The following is a 21,914-nucleotide window of genomic DNA, read 5'->3' on the forward strand; positions in this document are numbered from 1 at the left end:
TCGGCTCTCACAGCTGAGCCTGGGCCTGTGGGGCAGCGCGGGGCGGCGGGACTCGGCACGGGGGAGCCCCGGCCGCGCTGCGGAGGGGCCCGGTGCCGGGCTGGGCTCTGCCGTTGCTCAGGCCCGGCGCAGGACCGCAGGCTGCCGGCCGGGCCTGCCCCGCACACAAGCAGGCCGCGGCCCGGTGCCGGGGCTGTAGCGCTGCCAGGGGCCTGTCCCTGGGAGGCCGCGCACAGCCCCAGCCCGAGGGCAGCGCCGCTCGGGTGCATCCGAGCTCCCCGGCCTTCTCTGGGCCGCTCTGTGCATCGTTGGCTGGCTGTAAAGAAGCTGCCTAAGCAGGAGACCTGCAGCTTGAAAACAAAGTTATTCCTGGGTAACAGAAGAGACCAGGCTTGTTACAAGTCACTGCCTTAGCATTAGGGTGGTCTCCACCGCTGATAAAACACCCAAAGTCTGCTGGCTGCAGAGGCACAGAGGAAAGGGTGGGCACCCACTGTGGCCCCTTGGACTACCCAGCCCTTCCCCCAGTGCCACTGACAACCCATAGCTGGGTTTCACTCTGGCACTGTGTAACTTCCCATGCTGATACTTTCCCACTTGAATCCTTGTGCTACTCTCAGTCCTACCTCTATAAATTTTGCTTTTCTTGTCTTTCTGCAGACATGGCTCTCTCCCAGTTTAACAGTTCCCTCAGAAGTGCTGGCCTAGGTTGGGCAGCAAACGTGGATCATCCAGGCTGGGCTTGCTCCAGTGTGGCTGGGCTGGGCCCCTCAAGCAGGGGCGTTAGCGACAGAGCAGGGTGAGGGTCTGTCTTGTGGTGGCTCAGTCTCTTTTGATTGAAAGTGACATGATGATACTAGGCTGAGTTGTTGGTTTGCCTTCACCTTTGGCTAACGGATTGCAGGCAGCAGCAGCAAGGTTAAGAGTTCTTCCTGACAGTGCTCTCACCTCCATCCAGCCTTGCTGCTGCTACCGTGGTTCACTCGGGCATAGTGCTGTTGTGTGTCTCAGCCTCAAGGGGTGGTAGTTTCCTGTGCTTAACGAGGCAGTGTGATTAATGAGCACGTGACAGCTTCAGAAGAAATCTGTCAGCTCAAGATGCAAGAAGGGCTTTAAAGTACTGTGACTGTGTCTTGCTGAAGCACGTGCAAATCCAATTTTACATATGTAGACTGCAGAGAATTATGTAACATCTTTACAGTGACAGAAATAGGCTTCACTGGTGTTAAATACTTGCTCCTCAGTCATAGTGTTTGTCATGTCTTGTTATGGGTAGTGGTGATACATTAAATAAACAGAGGGGTTGGAAGTTTGTCATGACAGTTGATGAGCAGTTCCTGTCCCATCCACAGAGTGACTGGAAGAATCAGTGTGGCACTCTCATTAAAATAACCAGCACATGAACCCTTGCATCACAAAAATCTCCCATTTATTAATCAGTAAGTAATTTCTTCTTCTCCTCTGCTGATTTTAAACCAGGCAGATGTTCTCATTCTTCTTGCAAACAGCACAGTGACAGTAGTTACAGTACCTTGGTTCATATTTACTGCCTGTGTCTAGCAGTGCCTGTGAGCTGCTGGCAGTGTTAGGGGGCTGTTACACTGTGTGGGAAACAGGTGAGAGAGGCCAAACAGCTTCCAGAAAACAGAAATTTGAGGGGTTTTGCCACGTTTGACAAGTATTTCAAGATGAGACCGATGAAAAATACTCGGGTGCACCTCTGATGCCATCTGTGTGTTCACACTGTCTGCAGAGATTTGCTGGAGAAGTTGAGGTGCAGTGTCCTTTCTCCCAAGCTTGTGAACAATGTATTAATTGTTTAATGACCAGGGACGCGCTGCGATAGCATGTGGTTTATTTGCTGTAACTTACCCAGTAATAAAGAACATTCTGGAGCAGTGACTGAGCTGCCAATTGCTATTAACCCCCTTTTTCTAAATACCTCATTGGCTTTTCTATTCATAGTTGTGTGATACTTTGTCTCCTTTTGCTTCTGCTGAATACCTGACCTCAAAATGTAATTATTTTGCTGACTGCCTGACCTGAAAGTGTAACTGCTTTGCTCACCCTCAGTGGAAGTTGTCTGAGCTGTGGACAGATCTCTCTCAGCGGGACAATCTCACAGAAAAGCCTCTCTGCTCTTTGTTGCAGTCCCAGCTTTGTTCTGTGAAGCCTTTGGGAAAGGCCCCTTCCTGATTTAGGACAGTGCTGTTTCCAGGATCAGCCTCTGCTCCAGGCCTGGTGTTGCATCACAGATGTGAGTGAAACTGGGATGGGGCTCCCAGCCTGTTGCCAGGGGTTTGTGAGACCTGCTGCAGGGGTGTGAGGTGATCCTGGGTGACACAGGGCCACCCACGTGGGCTGGAGCGGGGCACATCTACACCTACCAGTAATCTCTGTGTTTGTTTTGACTCAGGAAATAAATGCCAGACACGCCTGATGAGCAAGTGTTTGTGTACGCTGCTGGGTAGGAACACACCTAGGGCCCTTGGGAGCCTCACATACCTCAGTCCCCAGCACTGGTCCTGCCTGGCCAGGACACAGCAAGCGCTGTACTGGCTGCAGGAGCTGCAGCACGGGCTGTGCTCTGGGGAGATGCTTGCAGCTCCTTCTCTGGAATGATGACATCATGCTGAGAGGCAGAGGAGTGCGGGTGGCTAGTGTTTCACAGGCTGCTTTGTCCTTGCAGCACAGGCTTGGTGACCAAGCTTCATTCCTTGGTTGAGAAAAGGGGACTTTAGTCACAAAACATCACAGTGGCATTAAATAGTTACAGGCACCATCTCACTGCTTGCTCTTTCAGGAGAGGCCTTTGGAATAAACAAACCCAAATGTTTGATATAAAATTTGCCTCTTTTAGAATGCCTCAGGGGAAAAAGCGTATGTACAGCTACAGCACAGTGGCAGAGGCCAGTTTGTACCGGTGGTGCCAGGGAAGATGCAGCCCCTTGTGCCGGCTGAGGCTCACCCTGCAAGAATGAATGGGTATGGCGTGGCAAAGGTGTGCCAGGGCTGGGCGTGAGCGGGCACCGAGCAGGGGGCCGGGCGCAGGGACACAGGACGGGTAGCAGGGGCCAGGGTCAGCGGCAGGGCACAGGGTGGGGGCCCAGGGCTGGTACCAGGGGCTCGGGACCAGGTGCAGGTGGCGGGGTCCAGGCCAGGGGCTGAGGCCGGTGGCAGGAGCCCGAGGCTGGTAGCAGGGGCCGGGCGTAGGGACAAAGAACTCGTAGCAGGGGCCAGGATCAGCGGCAGGGGCCAAGGCGGGCGCCCAGGGCCGGTCGCGGGGCCCAGGGCCGGTCGCGGGGTCGCGGGGCCGGTCGCGGGGCCCAGGGCCGGTCGCGGGGCCCAGGGCCGGTCCCGGCCGCCGCCCCACGCGCTTTTTGAAAGTAACGAAAGTTTCCAAACGCCCTGCAGGCGGCTCTGGCGGCGCTGATTGGCCGAGCCCCCCGCGCACGTGACCAGCAGCCAATGGGGCGGCCGCGCCGGGCCGGGCCGGCAGAGCGGCGGCAGCCGGCGGTGAGAGAGGGTGCGGGCGGCTGGCGCGGCGGGAGGGTGGTCGGGCGGTTGTTTGGTCGTTGGTTGCCGGCGCTTCGCGGTCTCTCCCCGCGGGAAGAGCTGCCGAGGAGAGGAGGGAAGAGCGGTTCCGGTGCGGCTCAACCCTTCCTACTGTCTCCCGCCCTGCGGTGGTACCTGGGGCGGGGAGCTGGGGCTGGGCCCCCGCCCGCGGCCCCGGGCGCCTCAGGGTGCTCTCGCGGCCACCGCGCGGAGGGGAGCGGGGGGGGGGGGGGCTGTGCCCGCCGGCTCGGCTCCCTCCCGGGCGGGAACGGGCAGCCCCGGGCTGAGTGGCCGGGCGGCGGCCGGGGGGGGGGAACTCGGCCGGTACCTCGGGAGTACCGGCGCTGGGCCGGCCGCGGGTCAGGGGCGCTGGGCCGGGGAGCCAGGGGAAGCGGAACCTCTCCGGGCCAGGCTGCGGAGCGCTCGGCGCTCCTGGCTCCGGCTTTTCCTCTCGGGTGATTTTCTTTTGTACGGCCCACACAAAAGCGTCGGGCCCCGGCGTCAGGGGGAGGAGAATGGGGCTCGTGGAGGGTGGAAAAGCGACTTTGAAGGCGCAGAGAGGTGTGTGGTTGGGGAGAGTTGTCTAGCAGGCGCTTCTTCACCTGCCAGGGGTAGTTCAGTAGTGTTTACGGCTCTGTTCTGCTCGTAATTTGTTGTTAAAGCATGAATCTCTGCCTCAGCCCATCAGGTGTTGCTGCAAAGGTAGGCCAGTGTTGTTCACCAACCCAAAATGGTCTCTTTTTTAAAAAAAAAGTAGTGCTTTTGGTGCACAGGGTTGTGTTGAGCCCTTTATTCCAAGGCTGGAGCAAGATCCAAGTGTCCTCAATATTCCTGTGTGCAGCTCTTCTCAGTGGCTTGTTGGTTTGTGGTGCTTCAGTAAGAATTTTGCAGCCTTGCTCTCACTCATATGGAGCTGTGTCCTAAAAGATGCGTGAGGAGATGCTTCTCTCCTTGCACAAGTCCAGTGCCCACCCCAAGTGCCTCTGCTTGGCAAGCAAGGCAGGGGCTCTGCGCTGCCTGTGGGCACTTGCCATAGGAGGTGGGGGCTTTGCTCTGCTCCCTGCTTGCAGGAACCCTTCCCGTGTGGCTCTTCTGGCCTGGTGTGGGAGGCAGCAAGCAGGGTGCAGCTGGTGCGTGCCTGCTGCAGGCTCTGGCTTTCCTTGGGGTTTCTGCACTTGCTGAAGTTTAACAAGACATGGCTACAACCTCCTTCACCCCCCAACTCTGGGCTGGAGTGAGCCCAGACAATGAGGAGTGCCTAACTGGTTTAATTAATTACTCTCTGGGTGTTTTGCATGCTGTCTCCAAGCTGTTAAAAATCAAGAGGAGAAGGCAGCAGGGGGGAAAAACTGAAAGTCAAAGCCCAACCTGTTCTGCAGGCTGTCTAGAAAGACTTTTGTGAGTATGTTTGGGGTGTTTTAAACCAGTTTCAGAAAATGGGGGGGAAAAAGCTGTTAACACTTTGGCTAGCACTTGGATTTTTTCACTTCTGTTTGTCTCTTGCATCTTCAGTTAGCTCAGCATTCAGTGTGAGCTGCGACGTGGTGCAGGGAACCTAACGGGTTGTCTGTGTGTGGTGTGGACAAGGACCCTGTGCTGTGCATGGGACAGCAGGGAGATGCTCTCTGCTGTGTGGTGTCACCTTTGTGGAATAAGTATAGGTCCTTCCGTGTATTTGCTGTCTAACAATTGATTTTACATCACAAGTGCTGTTTAGCAGAGGTACCCGTGAAAGGGAGCACTCCCTTAACGGTGACGGTCCTTAGTGGGGCCCGAATCTCCCGTTTACAGCCACGTACTTAGAAACCAGAGGGAACAGTGTCCCAGTGCTGCTGTGAGAGCTCTTGAGGTTCTCTGGAACCCAGGAATCTCATGGCTCAGTTAGGGAACATTCTTTTGTATGTGGCCATACAGTCTTCAGAAATGCAAATCGGTGCATTCTTTCAGTCCTTCCCAGGGGCAGCGGTGAGAAAACACAAGGGAGAGACAGACCCCAGCATATTCAGGCTTTTTGAGGCTGTTGGAGCTGTGCCTTTTGGTTCCAAGGGGTTGGCTGAAAGCTTTTGGGAGCAAGAGGTCTTGTACTCCATCTTCATCGTGTCTGGCTGGGTTTCGCTGGCTGCACACGGGTACGGTGTTTGTGGTAACACTCGTGTGGGAAGAATTCCTCCTTGGAGACTTCTGGGAGACATTTTAATTTCAGTAGTGAAACCAGGCATACCTGGAGTGGAATCTGTTCCTGAAGAAGTGCCCAAGCTGCCTGTTGTGTGAGCAGGAAGAAATAACCCTCTGAAGGAAAGGGAACTGGCTCGCTGTTCTCCGGAGGGGTCTGACCCCGGTTGTGGAATGCGGGGCCCTGGCTCCTCACTGCGCTTGCAGTGCTGCTTTGTAGCCAACCCTCCCTCCCTGGCCCTCCTCTGTGAAAGAGAAAATGTGCTGTGAGGACTGACATGTGTGTGCAGAGTGCCTTGAGCACAGGGACAGCCTCATTAACATCAAAGTTGGTTTGCTTGAATATAACAGCGTCCATGTTTTGTAAACTGTCCTGGTCAGGAATGTTAATTGTGCCTGGTCCTGATGATCTTTTTTAATGGGCAATGTATTCCTTGGACAATCACTCCTCCGTGCTCACACTCCTCTTCCTCTTCCCCCAGCCTGTACTCCTGTAAATGCACACACAGAGCAGCAGCCTTGAGACTTCTTGCTGGCAGTGTGTCTGCACCTCACAGAGTGGTTTTATTTGTTAGAAGGAAGGTGTAGCTTCCTCCCATCAACACTTTGTGTTGAGAAACTGATTTATAAAAACTCAAGTGTGGTAACTTCTCCCCTTGTAAGGAATGGGGTTGTTGCTGTGAGTGCACAGTGAGGTGTGGGCACAGCCTGTCAGCTGTGGCTGCTGCTTACTCCGTGCCCCAGAATGGCCTGGGAGCTGCCTGGGCTGCAGAGAGAGCTGCTTGTTCCCGGCAGCACTGCTGGGCCCTGTGAGAATGGGGCCTTGGATCCCCAGGCTGCTCTGAGTGCCTGTGCAGGAGTGGTAAGAGCTGCCTGTGTGTCTCAGCACAGTTACCAGAGGGGGCTGTTCACCCTGTGTGAACCAGCTGGGGAGAGGGCAGGCTGCACACAGGCTCGTCACCGCTCCCGCTGAGTTCACAGGCGTGCAGTAGACACAACACCCCTTTTCAGCTGTGACAGAGTGCTGAGGATATCCACCCCAGCCTTCCCTGAGTGTCGTCATCAAGAAGGGCAGAAGGCAGGGCTGATGCCTAAATGATCTTTCAAGGCTTTGGCTGTTCTTTCCCCTTCACTGAGTCAGGGTTACCTCTAGGAGATGTTCTGCTCAACAGACTTGGAGCTGAAGCTGGGTGGAAGAGCTGTGTTTCCTCAGCCAGTAGAACTCAGCAGTATGGTGTAGTGACTACCATCATCATGGATCATTCAGCTCCACCTTTACTTACTGCCCTGGGTCTGTTTGGGTTTCTGTTAAACTGATGGTGTCTGTGGGGGATCTTTGCCCCCCCACCCTGGGTCACAGCTGGGCAGGTTATCCAGAGCAGCAGGGCTGATGGTTCTCAGCTGTCAAGACTAACTTGTATAAAATCATATTTGCTACTGACTTGCTTATTAGAGTGCACCATGCATGTCAGAGGGCATTCATGTAATTGTGGTGTCTTCAGCCCTTGGAGTGACCAGCTTAAGGGTCTCAATTCCCTGTGGTTCTTCCAGTTGGGACTGTGACAGGGTGTATGCTGGCATGGGTACAGCCACACGGTCTGGATTGCTTGCCAGGCTGCTTGATCTTTCTGTGTACCCAGCCCTATAAAACCTCTCCAGCTTTTATCCTTGCTCCCCTGACTATCAGGTAGCCAGGTATATTGTGGCTCTCAGTGGTGAATCAGGAGTTGGGGTATTTCAGATCTAGAGTCAGGTATTTTGTCTGTGTTGACCTAGGGAGAAATTTTTCACGTGTCCAGCAGTTGTGTCCATACAAAGCTTAGGTGTTCTGGAGATGTTGGCACAGGAGTGTCTGGAGTACCTTCTCTGTGTCTTGCTGAAGTTTCCCTTTGATTTCAGGGTCAGTGCCTTTAGGGCCATTGAAATTGCCCTTGTTGAGGCTGTTCTCTCTGCCCCTGGCTGTGTGCACATCCGCACAGCTGCAGGCTGAGCTGGGTGCTCCGAGCTGTGCAGCTGGAGGGTGGGATGTGATGTAAGCCCGTGGTGGCCTGGGGAGAGCTGGGGAATGGGCTGTGAGTGATGGGTACCGACTCTGTCAGGTTTGTGGTGTATCTGAGTGAGCTGCTCTCTAGTTTGGTGTCCAGGTGGGCAGTGGCTTGTTGGGAGGGGGCACAGCAGAAGCACTGACACAGCTCACTGCATTAGCTCATCGAGGCTTCATCCCTTCATTTTCCAGGGGGGAACAAAAAACCGCCATGAAACCTGAGTTTTAAGCTTGGAGAAATCATCATGGAAGACTCAGAAGGACATCAGTTCAGCTCTGTGGAAGAGGAAACCGGATACTGGAAAGAGCTGGCTATGAAATACAAGCAGTGGTAAGGCAGCAGTGGAGCTGTTCCGCAGGGTGTGTAAGTGCTGTGTGCAGAGCCGTGGGCAGCACCATGTGGGGTGAGGCCAGGGGGCTGGGCTGCCCGGGGTGCTGGGGCAGCAGTGCTGCTGCTCCAGCTACAGCAGCCCCTTGAGCAGCAGAGCTGGGCTGCCCTGGCACTGCAGGCTGGGTCCCTGCCCTGGCTGGAGTGGGGCTGTGGCAGTTCTTTCTGGGTATCTCTGTGGGTCAGGAGCGGTTTGACACGATGTAGGTGGAGGAGAATGGGGGTACTTTGCTCTTCCCTTCAGCTCAGCACGTTGCTCTAAGTGCAGCAGCAGATAAAATCCCTCCAAAGCTCTTTGCTGCTGATATTGGTGGGTCCTGTCATAAAGCAGAGCTCAGTGCTGCTCGTTAGCTCCCTCAGGGGTTATTTCAACAGAACTGTTGAAGAACAATGTTCCTTCTTTCATTCTTTTTTTCACTTTTTTGCTAATAGAAAACAGCTTTGTTAATGTTTCCAATGAATAATTGAATTGAGTAGCAAATTAAAGACACAGATAGTGGTGGTCAGCATATGAGCTAAAGAGACTCCTCGTGTCCTCCACGCCTGTAGTGTGAAGGTGGACTTCAGCACTTTCTATTTATTTGGGTTTTGGGTTTTTTATTTGTTTCCTGGTTTGCTGGGGGGTGACTTTCCATTTGCCTATGGTCCTCTCTTTAACACGTGTGTTGGAGAAGGGCATACAGCCTTCTCCACTGAAGGGCAGTACATTTTGTCACTTTGAATGCCCAAGAGATACTTCTCTTCCCACTGTGATGAGTTCTGTTGCTGGAATTGGTCTCTAGTGCTGAGAACACTCAGGAGGAACTGCGTGAATTCCAAGAAGGGAGCCGGGAGTATGAAGCTGAACTGGAGACTCAGCTGCAGCAGACAGAGTCCCGAAACAGAGACCTCCTGTCCGAAAACAACCGCCTGCGGATGGAGCTGGAGGCAGTTAAGGTAAGAGGGGGTGATGTGCACAGGGCCTCTGTGACCTGAGAGCAGAGGTGAACGAGACAGCCAGCTGTGCCTGCCTTGTGGACAGGGGCCTCCAGCATTGTGAAGACATTGAACAAAAAAAAAGCCTTGAAAAGGGAAGAGATGCCAGTGTGTTGTCTGCCTTGAGGGTGCTGGATACTCTTGCAGTGCTCCTGAACCCCTCTCAGAGGTTGTGGCTGTGTGTCAGGATAGATTTGAGGTGGGAGCAAGTTAAGAGTGGAGAGTAAACATGGACATACCAGCTGCTGCTCTGCTCCTCCTTGCCTCTACCTAGTGCCTTTGTCACCGCTTCCTTCCTGCCTGAGTTGCGCAGGCACAGGGTTGCAGAACAACCAAAACACAAACATCCTGGCTCTGTCCTTGCCTTGCACAACAAGGCTCACTCATTTAAACCCTTTTATATAGCTGTGTGTTTATTCCCTGGCATTCCAGGTGAGCTGGGGAGCAGCAGCTGGTGAGTAACACACAGAACCGAGGGGTGTAAAACAGTTCCAGTCCTGATTCAGTTCCTGAAACTGTTGGTACTTGGGGAAAAATAATTTACCCTCTTTACACTTGGTTAGACTTGTGTGAAACTAAGAGCCATCTGCAGAGCATGAACTTCCATAATTATAAAACAGAAGGGATGTGAACTTACTGAGACAGAACCTCTTAGGGACTTAAGGAATAATGAAGCCAAACAGTGTCTCAGGAGTGGTGGGGCTGCCTCATTAAAGGTGCTGCTAGTCCCTGGCTGGTTGGCAGGTTTAGGGAACACTGCTAAGCTTTCTTCAACTTGAAAAAAGATTCTCTCTGACACTGGTGTGCCTTTGCAAAGCTTGATCCTCTTGCCCCTTTACTCCAAGGTGAGGGGTAGTCACCCATGGAACGCTGCGCTGTTTTTAGGGCTAGGTCAGTATCTGTGGGAGCACAGATTCAATTAATCACACTGCTGCTCATGATGAGCTAATGGAAGCAAAGGTATTTGTGTGATTAATCACCAGCTAAATCCAGGTTTGCAATGCCTGTTGTGTAAACTGCTGTCCAAATTACTGTCTTAAGGAAACACTCTTCTGTTGAGCAGATGTCCTGTCCCTCTGGCACCAGCCTGCCTGCTTTCTGATAGCAAAGCCTTGTTTCACTGAATGTGTTGTGCTGATCTTCATTCTTGTATTAGCACCTCAGCATTGTTAAACACTCTGTGTGCTGAGTGGAGCCTTGCTTTGTTGTTCTGTGTCCCCTGGAAGCTGATGGGTTTGGGGTGAAGGCGTGAGAGCAGTAAAACCTGCAGCCCATTGGAGGGAACAGGGTGTGGGCTGTTTCCTTTCTCCAGAGGAGCTGGGCTGGGGGGCACAATGAGCCAGCTGCAGCACTTCAAGGTGGAAATAGCAGGAATCAGCACAGACCCTCAGCAAGTGGAGGGTAAATGTATTTTAGAAAATCTTAAATTATTCTTCACAGTGGATAATGTTATTAAAACACACCCTGCTTGAAGCAAACCTTTTAACAATTGGCTATTCATGCAGCCTGAAAACCCAGCAAGAGCCTGCAGTGAGAGGACAGAGATGCCCTTGATGCCAGATCAGCTGATGGTTTGAGACAAGTGGCTGAAAACAAAGACTCAGACCTTCCAGTTGGGGTCTTTTATCTGAGTCAGTTCAAGAGCAAAGCATTAACTCATGAGGCTGTTGAACAGCAGCGTTAACCCAGCCTGGTGAGGGTCGGTGTCTGCAACTAGGTGGGTGCTGCTGGGCTCTGCCAGGCCCACACAGCCTGTGGCTTCACTCACCAGCACCTGTGTGGGCTTGTTCCCCCCACAGAGACCAGAGCTCACACACCTCAAAAATAGATAGGAAAACTGCTTTGGAGGCTGGACAAGCTGGTTGGAAGTGATCTGCTCTGTAGAGCTTGGGGCTCTTAAATTCAGCCTGTACCCACAGTTCAGGGATCTGGAATTGCAGGGGTGTTGCTGCACTGTAATTGGGTAACAATTCCTGACCTTGGGGTGGGCATCTCTGCATCCTCCTTGCCTGTGTGTTTGTGTGCTAAAGGAGCTGGTACCAGTTGTGCTGGGGGATGTGCTTTCAAACTCCAGCACGTGGGTTGGTTTTCAGTGACCTCAAGTCTGTTGTGCTCCAGTTCTGGTTGGAGAAAGCTCTTCAGGAATGCCCCTTACTCAGCAGTCCTGGAGTTCCAGAAGAAATCTCTGGCATGTCAGAGTGCTCCGATAGGAAGGTGGTAGAGTGTACAGCACTGCAGTACAGGGATGCAGTGAAGCTGTCTCTGCATGTAGTGACAACAGCAGGACAGAGGTTTGATGGAGAAGCTAGGCCTTCCTCCCCACCTCACCTCTCTTAGGTGTACCCTTGTGTATGTGCTGTGAAGGGGGATGGTTTGGTGTCGGGTTGTGTCCACAGTACATTGTGTAACTGTACCTGAGAAGTTGGGTGAGTTAGAGCTCTGAACCTGTGTTGGGCCAGTAAAACCACAGGGGCCACAGAGTCCCACTGGTTCCACAGCAGTGTGACTCTGCATGTTTGGATGTGTTTTCATTTAGGCTCCTAGGGAGTCAAACAGTACTTACCAGAGCTGAAAACAAGTGGCTTCTCTTGCATCCTGCTCGTGTGCTGCTAAAGCTCTGGGGGCTCTGAAGTGATCTGTGTTTCACTGTCTGGGAGAGCAAGGAGCATCCCTGTGCTGTGGGGGCTGGGAACGGCTCCCCAGTGCCACAAGCACCTGAGCAGTTGGCTGTGTTGGCATTTCACTGTATGTAAGGTGAGGTTTCTTGAACAGCTTCACAGCACCTGCAGCTAAAGGGGCTCAGTGCCTCAGAAAGAGAACATCCATTGCCAAGTCTCTGACACACTGATTTGCCTTTGAGTAGGAAAAGATTGAAATACAGCATTCAGAGGGATACAGGCAGATCTCTGCACTGGAAGATGACCTGGCACAGACAAAAGCTATCAAAGATCAACTTCAGAAATACATTCGAGAACTGGAGCAGGCAAATGACGACTTGGAAAGAGCAAAAAGGTGACCTGCCTCCTGTGTGTCCCCTTCCCACCCCTGTCCTGTCCTGGGAGCTGTGTCCCTGACCTGTGTGGGGTCCTGTGCTTGTTAGCACTGCTGCTCTGAATGGCTGTGGTGGTGGTTGTGGTGAGGAGGTATTTGGGGGATGGAGAAATGCACTAAACTCTTTCCCTTCCAGTCCCCCCACTGTTCTTTCACCTCTCACAAGCTAAAATAAAGAATAATGCAAGAACCCCCCCCGTTCCTGTGTGAGGGGGGGTCCCTCCCTCTGCTGCTTGATGGATCTGGTAGTGACTCCTTGTGCACTCCCTCTCTTTCAGAGCCACTATCATGTCTCTGGAGGACTTTGAGCAGCGTTTGAACCAGGCTATTGAAAGGAATGCCTTTCTGGAGAGTGAGCTGGACGAGAAGGAGAACCTTCTGGAGTCTGTGCAGCGCCTGAAAGATGAAGCCAGAGGTTAGACACAAATCCCTTGTGTCTCTCCCCTCCTGGCTGGTAGCTGTTCAGTCCTCTCCATGGGGCTTGGTGCTTGGCTTTTACCTTTGAAATGTAGAACAAATGAGGGGGCTTTGAGCCCACTCCCCCCTTTAACTGCTGCCCCTGTGCCAGAGCTGCTCACAGAAGCAGAACTCTGATCTGTGGGGATGCTACAGCACCAAAGGGAGTGGGGAAGGGCCAGTCAGGCCAACCCACAATGGTCAGCTGTAATAAGCACTGACCTGGGGGCTTCCTGGCCTCTGAGAAATGGAGTCAGGGGAGCGCTGATGAGGCAGAAGGGGAGAGCTGTGACTGTTTTCTGGTGACCTCTGAATGCCCTGTGTGTGAGCTGTGGTACCTGTTGGGGAGGCTGGGTGAGAAGAGAGGGACTGTGGAGCTGGAAGAACATCTCTTTTCAGAGCTGCTCAGATCCTGCACCCCTGAGCAGTGTCCATAAACCTGGGTGCAGCAATAGGGGCAGGGAGCTGATGTGGCTGCCCAGCCTCAGCTCTAGTGTGCCTCTGCTGAGTTAATTCCCCACCTCAAAGGGAATGGGAATTAAAGCCAGGTAACAGCAACTGAACAAATGCTACCCAACTAGAAAAGCCTTAACTGGCATCCAGATTTTGAACACATGCCTGGAGAAATCCTTGGGAGTATGAGTGACTTTCCTTCACACCCCATGGGAACGATCTTTGGGGCAAAACAAACCTCCTCACCCATTTTTACCTTGGTGGGACATGCTCCAAAGGCTTCCTTTGTGTTCCTTCCTTCCCAGACCTGCGGCAGGAGCTTGCAGTGCAGCAGAAACAGGAGAAGCCCAAAACGCCGATGCGAACGCCCCTGGAGCCAGACCGGACAGACACCGCGGTCCAGGCGTCCCTGTCTGTGCCTTCCACCCCCGCCCTGCACCGCGTCCCCGGCACCCGCACCCCGCTCGCCTTTCGGAGAGGTGACTGCAGGGAGCCAGCACTGACACACCCTGTGCTGCTCTTGTTTTTACTGCACTCTGGCTGAAGGAGGGAAGGGAAAAGGGGAACGGAATTGAGTGTGTCAGTTGAACACACCGAAACCCATGGTGTTGGTATTCAGACCCTGACTGTTGGGGTTTATTTGTGGGCTGTTTATTCGTGGGCTGTTCATTTCCATTTGGCTTGAACTGCCCAGTAATAGTAACTGTGAGGAGTGAGATGAGCTGTTGAGACTTCTGTCCCTGAGATGTTGGGCTGACTTAGGGAAGGATCTTACAGACTGAAGAGCAGTCTCTGAAGTCGCACTGGTGTTGCCTGCATTGGCTTCTCTGTGAGAGGAGGTGCTCTGAGAGGCTTTCTTCTTGCTCTGGAGCAGCAGGACACTGGCAGCACACCCTAGCTGTCTGTACCACATGACTTTAGCTCTGCTTTCGTGTCACTAATACCAATCACTTAATTTTGGCAAGCACTGATTACTTCAGACCTCTAACACTAACTCTTCCACTTTCTTCCTACTTAAAAAGCTGTAGATGTGAGTAACTGTCTGTGCAGACACAGAAATGCAGGGAGTCACTCTGTGGTGTCACAGCTCTGAGCACTGGTGAGGTTTGATCAGGGGCTTTGGTGTGCTTAACCTGAAGTGACCTGTTTGGTGTGGAGGAGTTGGTGCTTCTGGGAAAGGGAGAGAATTTGGAGACTTGTGGTAAAATGAGGCGGTGGTCCGCTCTGAGGGCACATCCCTCTGGTCCCACTGCAGGGACAGACTGCAGCTTAGGGCAGTGTAGCTTGAACTGTCCCTGGGAGACGGTGCCTCATGGTCCCGATGGATGTGACCGATCTAGAGGGGTGAGATACAAAAGGGTGAAGATCCTGATGTTTCTTCTGCTCTGTGCCAGGCTGGCTTGGGATTTCTGGTTTCAAAGCTTTTGGGTTTGCTTTGTATGTTGTTTTTTTAAGGGTAACATATCCCCCTCTGACCCTGCCTGCAGGCTTTGAGGACAGTTACAGTGCCACCCCTCTCACACCTGCTGCTCGAATATCTGCGCTGAACATCGTGGGGGACTTGCTGCGAAAAGTGGGGGTGAGTGATGACCCAGCACTCTGGGAAGGGCAGAGCTGCCTGAAACTGTGGCCAGGGCTCTCTGTGCTGCTGCTGAGAGGAGACTAGAGGGAGTGTCGTGGATAGCAGAGTGTGGCCTTGGAGTTCAGTCCGGCCTTTGTTTCTGACCCACGTGAAGATGGACACTGCTCTGCTTTCCAAAGGTCTCATCCATGTGGGCTGAGATCTTCCCCATCAGGCTTCTGAAAGCGTGCACACAGGAGGGGCAGTGGGGGTAAAGTCAGGGGGCTGTGCTCCCCTGGAAGGCAGGCAGGGAAGTGGAGAGGTGCCTGCTGCCCCTGGGGCGGTGCCTGCCGTCCCTCCCCCTCGAGCTGCCGCTGAAGTTTGCCGTAAGAGCCAGGAGCCTTTGGAGGAAGGCTCAGCACCGTGCCGGTGGCAGTGTGAGACAAGCAGTGCTGGTGCCTGCTGCAGCTCCTGTTCTCTGCCTCAGGCCCCAGCGCTTGAGTTCGCCCAAGCGTTTCTGTGACTGTTTCACGGGCTGAGCTGCAGATGGAGCTGAAGAGTAACCCAGCAACCCAGGTGGTGTGAACTGGGATGGGAGCATGTGGTAGGGAACCGGCTGGCTCTGGCTCTGTTCCCTCAGGTCTGCCACCTAGTCTCTACACCCAGGCACGTGTCTGAATGCAGGTAGCTGAAACCAACGTCTGGTAATCTAAGTGATGCCTGCAAGAGAGATGTCAGACTCCCAGAGGAAGCTGCAGAGTTTGTGTTCCTGCTGGTGAACAGCACCACCCCCTTACCCTTCAGAAAGAGAGGCTCAGCTTTGGAGAGAGGGCTGGCTTCATCTCTTCAAAAAGCCAGCACTGAGGTGGCACTGGGCTCTAGCAGCATTCTGGTAGAGAACCCGGTGTGCAGGAGCCCCCAAACACTCTGAAGGCCGCTTTGGCGTGGCACAGCCCCGTCCTGGGAGAGATCTGACACCTGCCTGCTCTGTGTTCACCTCAGGCTCTGGAGTCCAAACTCGCTTCCTGCCGCAACTTCATGTACGAGCAGACGCCGGGCAGAGCCACGGTGTCCATGTGCATGAGCAGGGATGTCCTGGAGACGCGCCTGACCCCCCATCAGCCCCTCTGTGACGCTGGGTGAGTGCTGGTCTGGCTGGTACCAGGCTGCTCAGTCTTAAAGCTTGCCTTTGGCAGAGACAGATTTGTTTTCAAAAGGTGTGAAATCCAGTTACTGGGGAGTATGATTGGAATGTTTGGGGCTGGTTTGGAGTTTGGAATCTCTGGCTGCTGGAATTTTCACTTGGAATCTGGTTTTGAAAAGCACAGATTGAGAGCAACTGGAACCCGGGTTTAAATGGGCCCAGGTACAACAGGGCAGGGGAGCTCCTGCTCATTGGCTCTGTTTGCTTTAAGCTTTGTGTCCTTGTACAAGTGATGGCTCAGGAGCATTATGGGGTGTCGGGACTTCTCCTATTAGGTTTCTGGTTATGGAAGAACTGGGGAAAGGGCAAGTCATGGTTTGCTCAGTCAGCTGTGCAGATGTGGTGCCAAGAGGCAGCTGGTGGGAAGGCACCTGACTCAGCATATGAATTTCTCTCAATACTGGATGTAATTTTTAAAGGAAGAAGAATCAGCCAGGTTATCCCAAATGCATTTCAGGGCCTGCTTGAACCCTGCTGGTCCTGTACCACACATTCTTTAGATTCTCTGTAAATTAAGTGCCTGAGTACAGTTTGTTCCAGGCTTAATTATTCAGCTGAACCCTTCGCTGGCAATATGTGTTTGTTCTGCCCAGGGCCCGGAATTGTTGTGTGGGGGGTGCTCCACACTGTTCTTGCTGTCCCAGCCTGGGAGAAACCTCCTGAAGCTGCTGCAAGAAAGCCTCCAGGCCCATCCATTCATATAGTCATGCAGCTGATCCTGCACCTACCACTGTAATGTGGGTGGAGTTCCAGCACCTGTAAAGACAGCTCCTCGCCCCTCCGAGGGCAGCAGAGCCCTGCCTTACAGTGGGAGCTCAGCCCAGCTTAGGAACAGGCTCACTCAGTGCTCAGGTTGTTGATTTCTGCAGTCGAGAAAGGAATGGAAGGGCCCAGTTACTCTGAAGGTGGTTAAACTGGGCAAGAAGTGCTGTAACTTCTCTCTTCCTTGGCAGGTTAGCGAAACGCCTGGAGTTCGGAGCGCATCCTTCGAATACCCCGGGATCAGTGAGCCATCCCTCGCAAAGTGGTGTCAAGATCCTGCTCTGAAACCCCTGGCTGGCTTTGGGAAAGGACAGGGAAATACATATATTTTAACCTGTAGTTATAAAGAGACTGTCAGTGAGCCACTGGGCTGTGGTCTCATGGATGAGAGCTGAACAAGAGCCCGCGATTGGCGACGTCCCCACACCTCTGCCTGGTCTGGTCCCTCACTGAGTGCCGTGGGCAGTGAGACAGCCCAGCGCTGCCTCGCAGAGCTTCTGACTGCTGCCTGCATCGTTGCTGTAAATAGCTCCTTGAAAACTGCTTCTTTAGATGCTGCTGCTCAGAGCCACTGTTGCTCTGCCTACAGCAGAGACCGTGCTGCCTGTGCAGCTCCTCAGGTTTGGCTTTTGGGGTTAATACAGCACCAGGGTGCGGTGGCTTGAACCCCAGTTGTGCTGTCTGTCTGCCTGTCATGGGTGCTGTGTGCTGCAGGCATCCACACCAGAGGAGTGGGTCTGTGTGCAGCCAGGGAAGCTGCCCAGCTCCTCCTGGGGTGAGGGAACCTTGCTGTGCACACGCTGCGTCGCTAGCGGTAGGACGGCTTTGGAAGCTGTGGCTTCCCGCTAGGAACAGGTCACTGCTAAAGCTGAGCAGTGCCTTATGATGTCCTGGAGCCAAGAGCAAGGCTTTGGGCATGTGGACACCTTCTTTTGGCTGTGTTACTGTGGCCTGTAAAGCGTGGCTGTTGTTGGAGGTCAGGGACCTGATAAGGTTCTAGTTCTAATGTTCCAACAGGTGGGGTTTGCTGCTGGCCAACCTCCCCCTTTGCTGATGTGCCTTGGGTATCACTGACTGCTTGGTTTATTTTTTAGGGGAACATATGCTTTTAGCTGTTACTAATTTAGAAATGTATTTTTAACCTGAAAAGTCCTTTATGCTAGATAAGTGTATATACATAGAGGATTATTTTTAAATCAGTGGTGTTTTTCCCTATAGACTGTTAGGGTATTTTGGTTTGGTTTTGAAATGGAGCAGGTTCCTTCACAGTGTTAATGTACCTTCTGGGACCCTGTTCTTGTCAAAATAATCAAAACTAAACAATTCCTGTGGGCTTTTGTGGGGAGCTGGGGAGAGCTTGCTTGATGAGAGGACTCAGACATGGGTTGGGGGTTCTTGTTTGTTTAGGTATTTTTAAGAAAATGCTGTGCAAACAGCCACTGATGTATCTATTTCTCTGGAATAGGAAGTAACCACAGATCCTTCCCATCCCTTAGGCCATCTATGAATTTGGCTTAACTGGGGAGCAGAATAAAGCTTATTTTGAGTGGTAGTTGTGGATTCATTTGGAGTGTGGTTGCTGCCTTCAGCCTGCGTTAGGGCTTCAGCTGGGAACAGGGGTGGGCTTGGTGCCCTCAGACAGACACGAGGGGCTGCTGGGTCCTGCCTGTCCCACGTCCTGCCTGTCCGCCCCGGGCACCCATCAGCGTGTGTGTCCCTGGGGTGGCCAAGCCTGTCCCATGTGCTCTGTGCCCTGTTGCTGTCACCTCAGTGTATGTCCATGCTTCCTTGTGTTCCTTCAGGAGCGATGGCTTAGGAGACAATCAGGGTTTGTTGTAAGGATTGCAGATGCCTCTACAAAGTGTCTGAGCTGAGAAGAGGCTGTAGTGCATCCCTGGTCCCTGTGAGTGTGCTGTATTGCACCAAGTGACACTGCACACCAACACGCTGGAGTAGTTTTATAGCCTTTTATTTGTGTGTAAGCACATCCACGGTGCATATAAAACTGTAACAGTTGACTTAGTTTGAACAAATGATATTTTACTTTTCAGTAAGTGATTAAAAAGGCACTTCCTCCTAGTGAATTGTGCATCAGGGGTGTAGTAACCAGGAAAACCCTATATTAATCCAATACTCAAGACAAAATGAAAGTTTAAGAAGAGATTAACTGAGCAATGCCTTTTTTTTTTTTTTTCTCTTGCAACAATCTCACAAATCAAATCCTGTGTAAACTACAGTTCTCTGGGATTTGAATCATCTGAGCTACCAGAACTCCCTTTCTGGAAGATTCTCAAAGCGAATTACTCTGAGTGTTAAAAGACCCCCCACTGTTTCAGATACCTTCACGGTACAGTAAGTTTTGAAGTACTTTTAACGTCAGTCTATACGTTGGCGACAAGGCAGTTGTGCTCTTATTGTCAGAGGAGTGGGGTGTACGTGACCTTGACACTAAGAGTAGACTTACACAGTGCTAAATACCGCCCTCCCTCCCCTGCTGCAGTGCAATTTGATAAGCGTGGTTATTCACTGGCTTTTGTTCCATTGAAATCTCCATCTCTTGCATCCATCTCTTCATCCCCTCCATCTGTTGCATTCTCAATTACTCTTCTGCCTCCAGATCTGCGGGGTGGAGCAAAAGATGCTGGCTCGTTGCCCCTCCTGCAGCAAGAGAGAAAGGAAAAGAAACACCTCAGCTGTTTGGTCCTGGCAGCCCTGAAGACAGGCACAGGGGCTCATGGCAGTGTGGGGCTGGGGGCTCCCAGTGCCCAGCAGCTGAGTGCTGTGGGGCTGGTACAGCTGCCTGCTCTGTGCCAGGCAGGAGCCATGACAGGATCCCCATGCTTGTGTTCCAGGGTCTCCACGTCGCCTCATCTGCCCCAACCCCCTGCTCTTCCCTCCGTTTCCCTGCTTCCCCCCACAGGCACCGAGCTCCCCTCATGGAGAGGGGGACCTGTCACAGTTCTGGAGCTGTGCTGAACTCTGGTGCTGATGCCTGACAGTGCAGGAGGGCTTAGAAATAAACCACTTTTTCCCATCTTACCCTGATTTCTTCTCCCATCTCCCTCCCACGCCCATGTATTCCACAGCCCAAGGCAGGGACACTTCAGTCCTCAAGGCAAATTTTCTGGGGAGGTGTGAGCAAGTGAGGCAGAAGATGGGATTGTCTCTTCTTGGCCTCTGCTGCTGCTGTGCTACGAAACGCTCGCGCTTTGTAACACGGCCTCTCACTTGCCCTCCTTCAGCAAACCTTTGTAAAGGCTTGAGACCACAGACATGAGCAGTCAGCTCACGATCACTGAATGTTGTGCCAGAATTACTAATTTGGTGTTAAATACGTCTGAGACTGCACCTTTGGTACAGCAATCATGCATAAATATTTAAAGGCTCATCTTGTCCTTGCGAAAGACTAAGCTGGCATTGTCCTTTCTGGAGCAGCTACTTAAGCCTGGAGTTGGATCCTGCCTGCGAGGGAAGAGGGAGGAGCAGTGGCCCTGTTCATCTCAGAGGCACCAACCTGGCTTTCCAAGGTGGAAGTGCGACACAGTCTGTGTTCCACGATTCTGCCCAAAGGGTGAGTGTGAGCAGGGAATTGGGTGCTACTAAAGCTTCATTTCAGACCTGTGGTGCCAGCACATGGTGTGCACTGAACACGAGGATGTCTCTTCTGCCCTGGCCTGTGCTTGGCAGGCTCTGGCAGCAGCCAGATAACAGATATTTGTTATTACTGCTTAATGAGAAGTAATTTCCTTAATCCCTGTCAATAAAGGAAGAGCTCTTTGTGTCCTTGGACTCCTGCTACTTGGACTCGGTTACTCGCAGGTCACCGGTGCGATAGCCCTGAGCTGAGGAAGGGGCTGGAAGGGAAGGTGGGCTGGGGGGAGCAGCCGCAGAGCCTCGCCGAACCCTGCAGCGTGGTCCTGGCTGCTTGGTGACCTCCCTGTCCTACACCCAGCGCTTGGGACCATAAGCGCTTCCAGTCCAGGTAACTTCACACTCCCCTGAGCTGGTGCTGGCCCTGTGGGTAAGCGCTGTGTGTGTCTGTGCCCCCTGAACAGGTTTATGGGGCTGCTGCTGTTGGGTGTTGGCGTTAGTGCCTCTGCCACCTGTGTGTAGTTGAGACGAGCTGTAAGCACGGCATCTGCTCAGCACCTGCGCGCTGGGGCTGCCTTTGAACAGGCTCTACTGGAGTAGCGCTTGAGTAACGCTCTGACTGGAAGTGTGAGGCTGACTAAAGGCACGTGCAAGGACAAGACATCCTCTTTAAATATTTGTGTAGGCACAGCAACATCCAGCGTTTGTAGAATAGAAGATACACAAATATTACAAGGCAGTAGCTCTTTGGGCTCTGTAAGAGCAGTATTATTCCTGTCTCCTGAGAATGTGATCCAGTACAGCACGATGCTGTGCAGGGTTAGGGGTCAATACACATCTCTGTGTCCGTGCTTTAATAACAGTAGATGAGCAACGTAGCAGCTGCAGAATGGCTCCAACAGCCCGAGGAGCAGCTGCTTGTGAGCAATACAGTGCTAAGTACCCAAGGCAAGACTCGCTCTTCTCTCCGTGACCGTGTGCTCGGAGTGCAGTAAATCACATGCAAGTAAGATCTTCCCAAACCCAAACCAGGATCTTACCTTGGAGTCAGCTTTGCAATATGCATGAGAAACACTGTGACACCCTAAGGACATGCTGTGACACTTGGTATTCATTAGTCCTTTTAATCACTCTGACTAGTCAATGGTGTATTTGGTTTCAAAAAACTCAACCTCTGTGGCTGTGCAAAAAGACAAGTCCCATGCAGAAAGTCAGAGTACTCTGTTAGGTACTCTGCTGGAGCTGGTGAGAATGCAATGTTGGTAAGTCTACATCAGTACGTAACCTACTGGTAAGACAGATGTATCACTGATGGTAGCTAGATTATTGTAATATTTGTCTCTTTTGGTAAAACAGATCAATGCCAAGATATCCAAGCCTTCACAGTTTGCAGAAACCTCACGTAATTTGTACTTGGGCCAAAGAAAATGGGAATTTGTGCAACACAAGCTAGCTGCAAAGTTGAAGGCATGGTACCTGCTTAGTCATGCGAAGGCTCCTGTGTCCCTCTGAAACAGAGATAGAGAGTCCGGGGCAGTTAAACTAAGCACATGGTCATGATCAGAGGTAGGTAGATTACTCTTAAATAATTAAACAAAGCACATTACAGCCAATCACATCACATTCAGAAAAACCAAAAGGGAGCCTTACACTGTTCTCTGGGGAGAGGGCTGGATCCAACAGCTGCTCCTGTGGAAAGCAG

At 52.5% G+C, this 21,914-nt stretch overlaps 1 protein-coding gene across 1 annotated transcript; it reads left to right on the plus strand.

Annotated features, from left to right (window-relative positions):
- Nucleotides 1-8,016: 8,016 nt before the first annotated feature.
- NDE1 (nudE neurodevelopment protein 1) lies at nt 8,017-16,906 on the plus strand (the record flags this gene model as incomplete). Its single annotated transcript, XM_084270867.1, has 8 exons — nt 8,017-8,102; nt 8,942-9,095; nt 11,998-12,146; nt 12,464-12,600; nt 13,400-13,573; nt 14,582-14,673; nt 15,658-15,794; nt 16,813-16,906. 8 exons carry the CDS (start codon nt 8,017-8,019, stop codon nt 16,904-16,906), a joined length of 1,023 nt encoding a protein of 340 aa, XP_084126993.1.
- Nucleotides 16,907-21,914: the final 5,008 nt, after the last annotated feature.

Source organism: Gallinula chloropus (assembly GCF_964237585.1).
Source record: "Gallinula chloropus genome assembly, chromosome: 15".
Classification (NCBI taxonomy): domain Eukaryota; kingdom Metazoa; phylum Chordata; class Aves; order Gruiformes; family Rallidae; genus Gallinula; species Gallinula chloropus.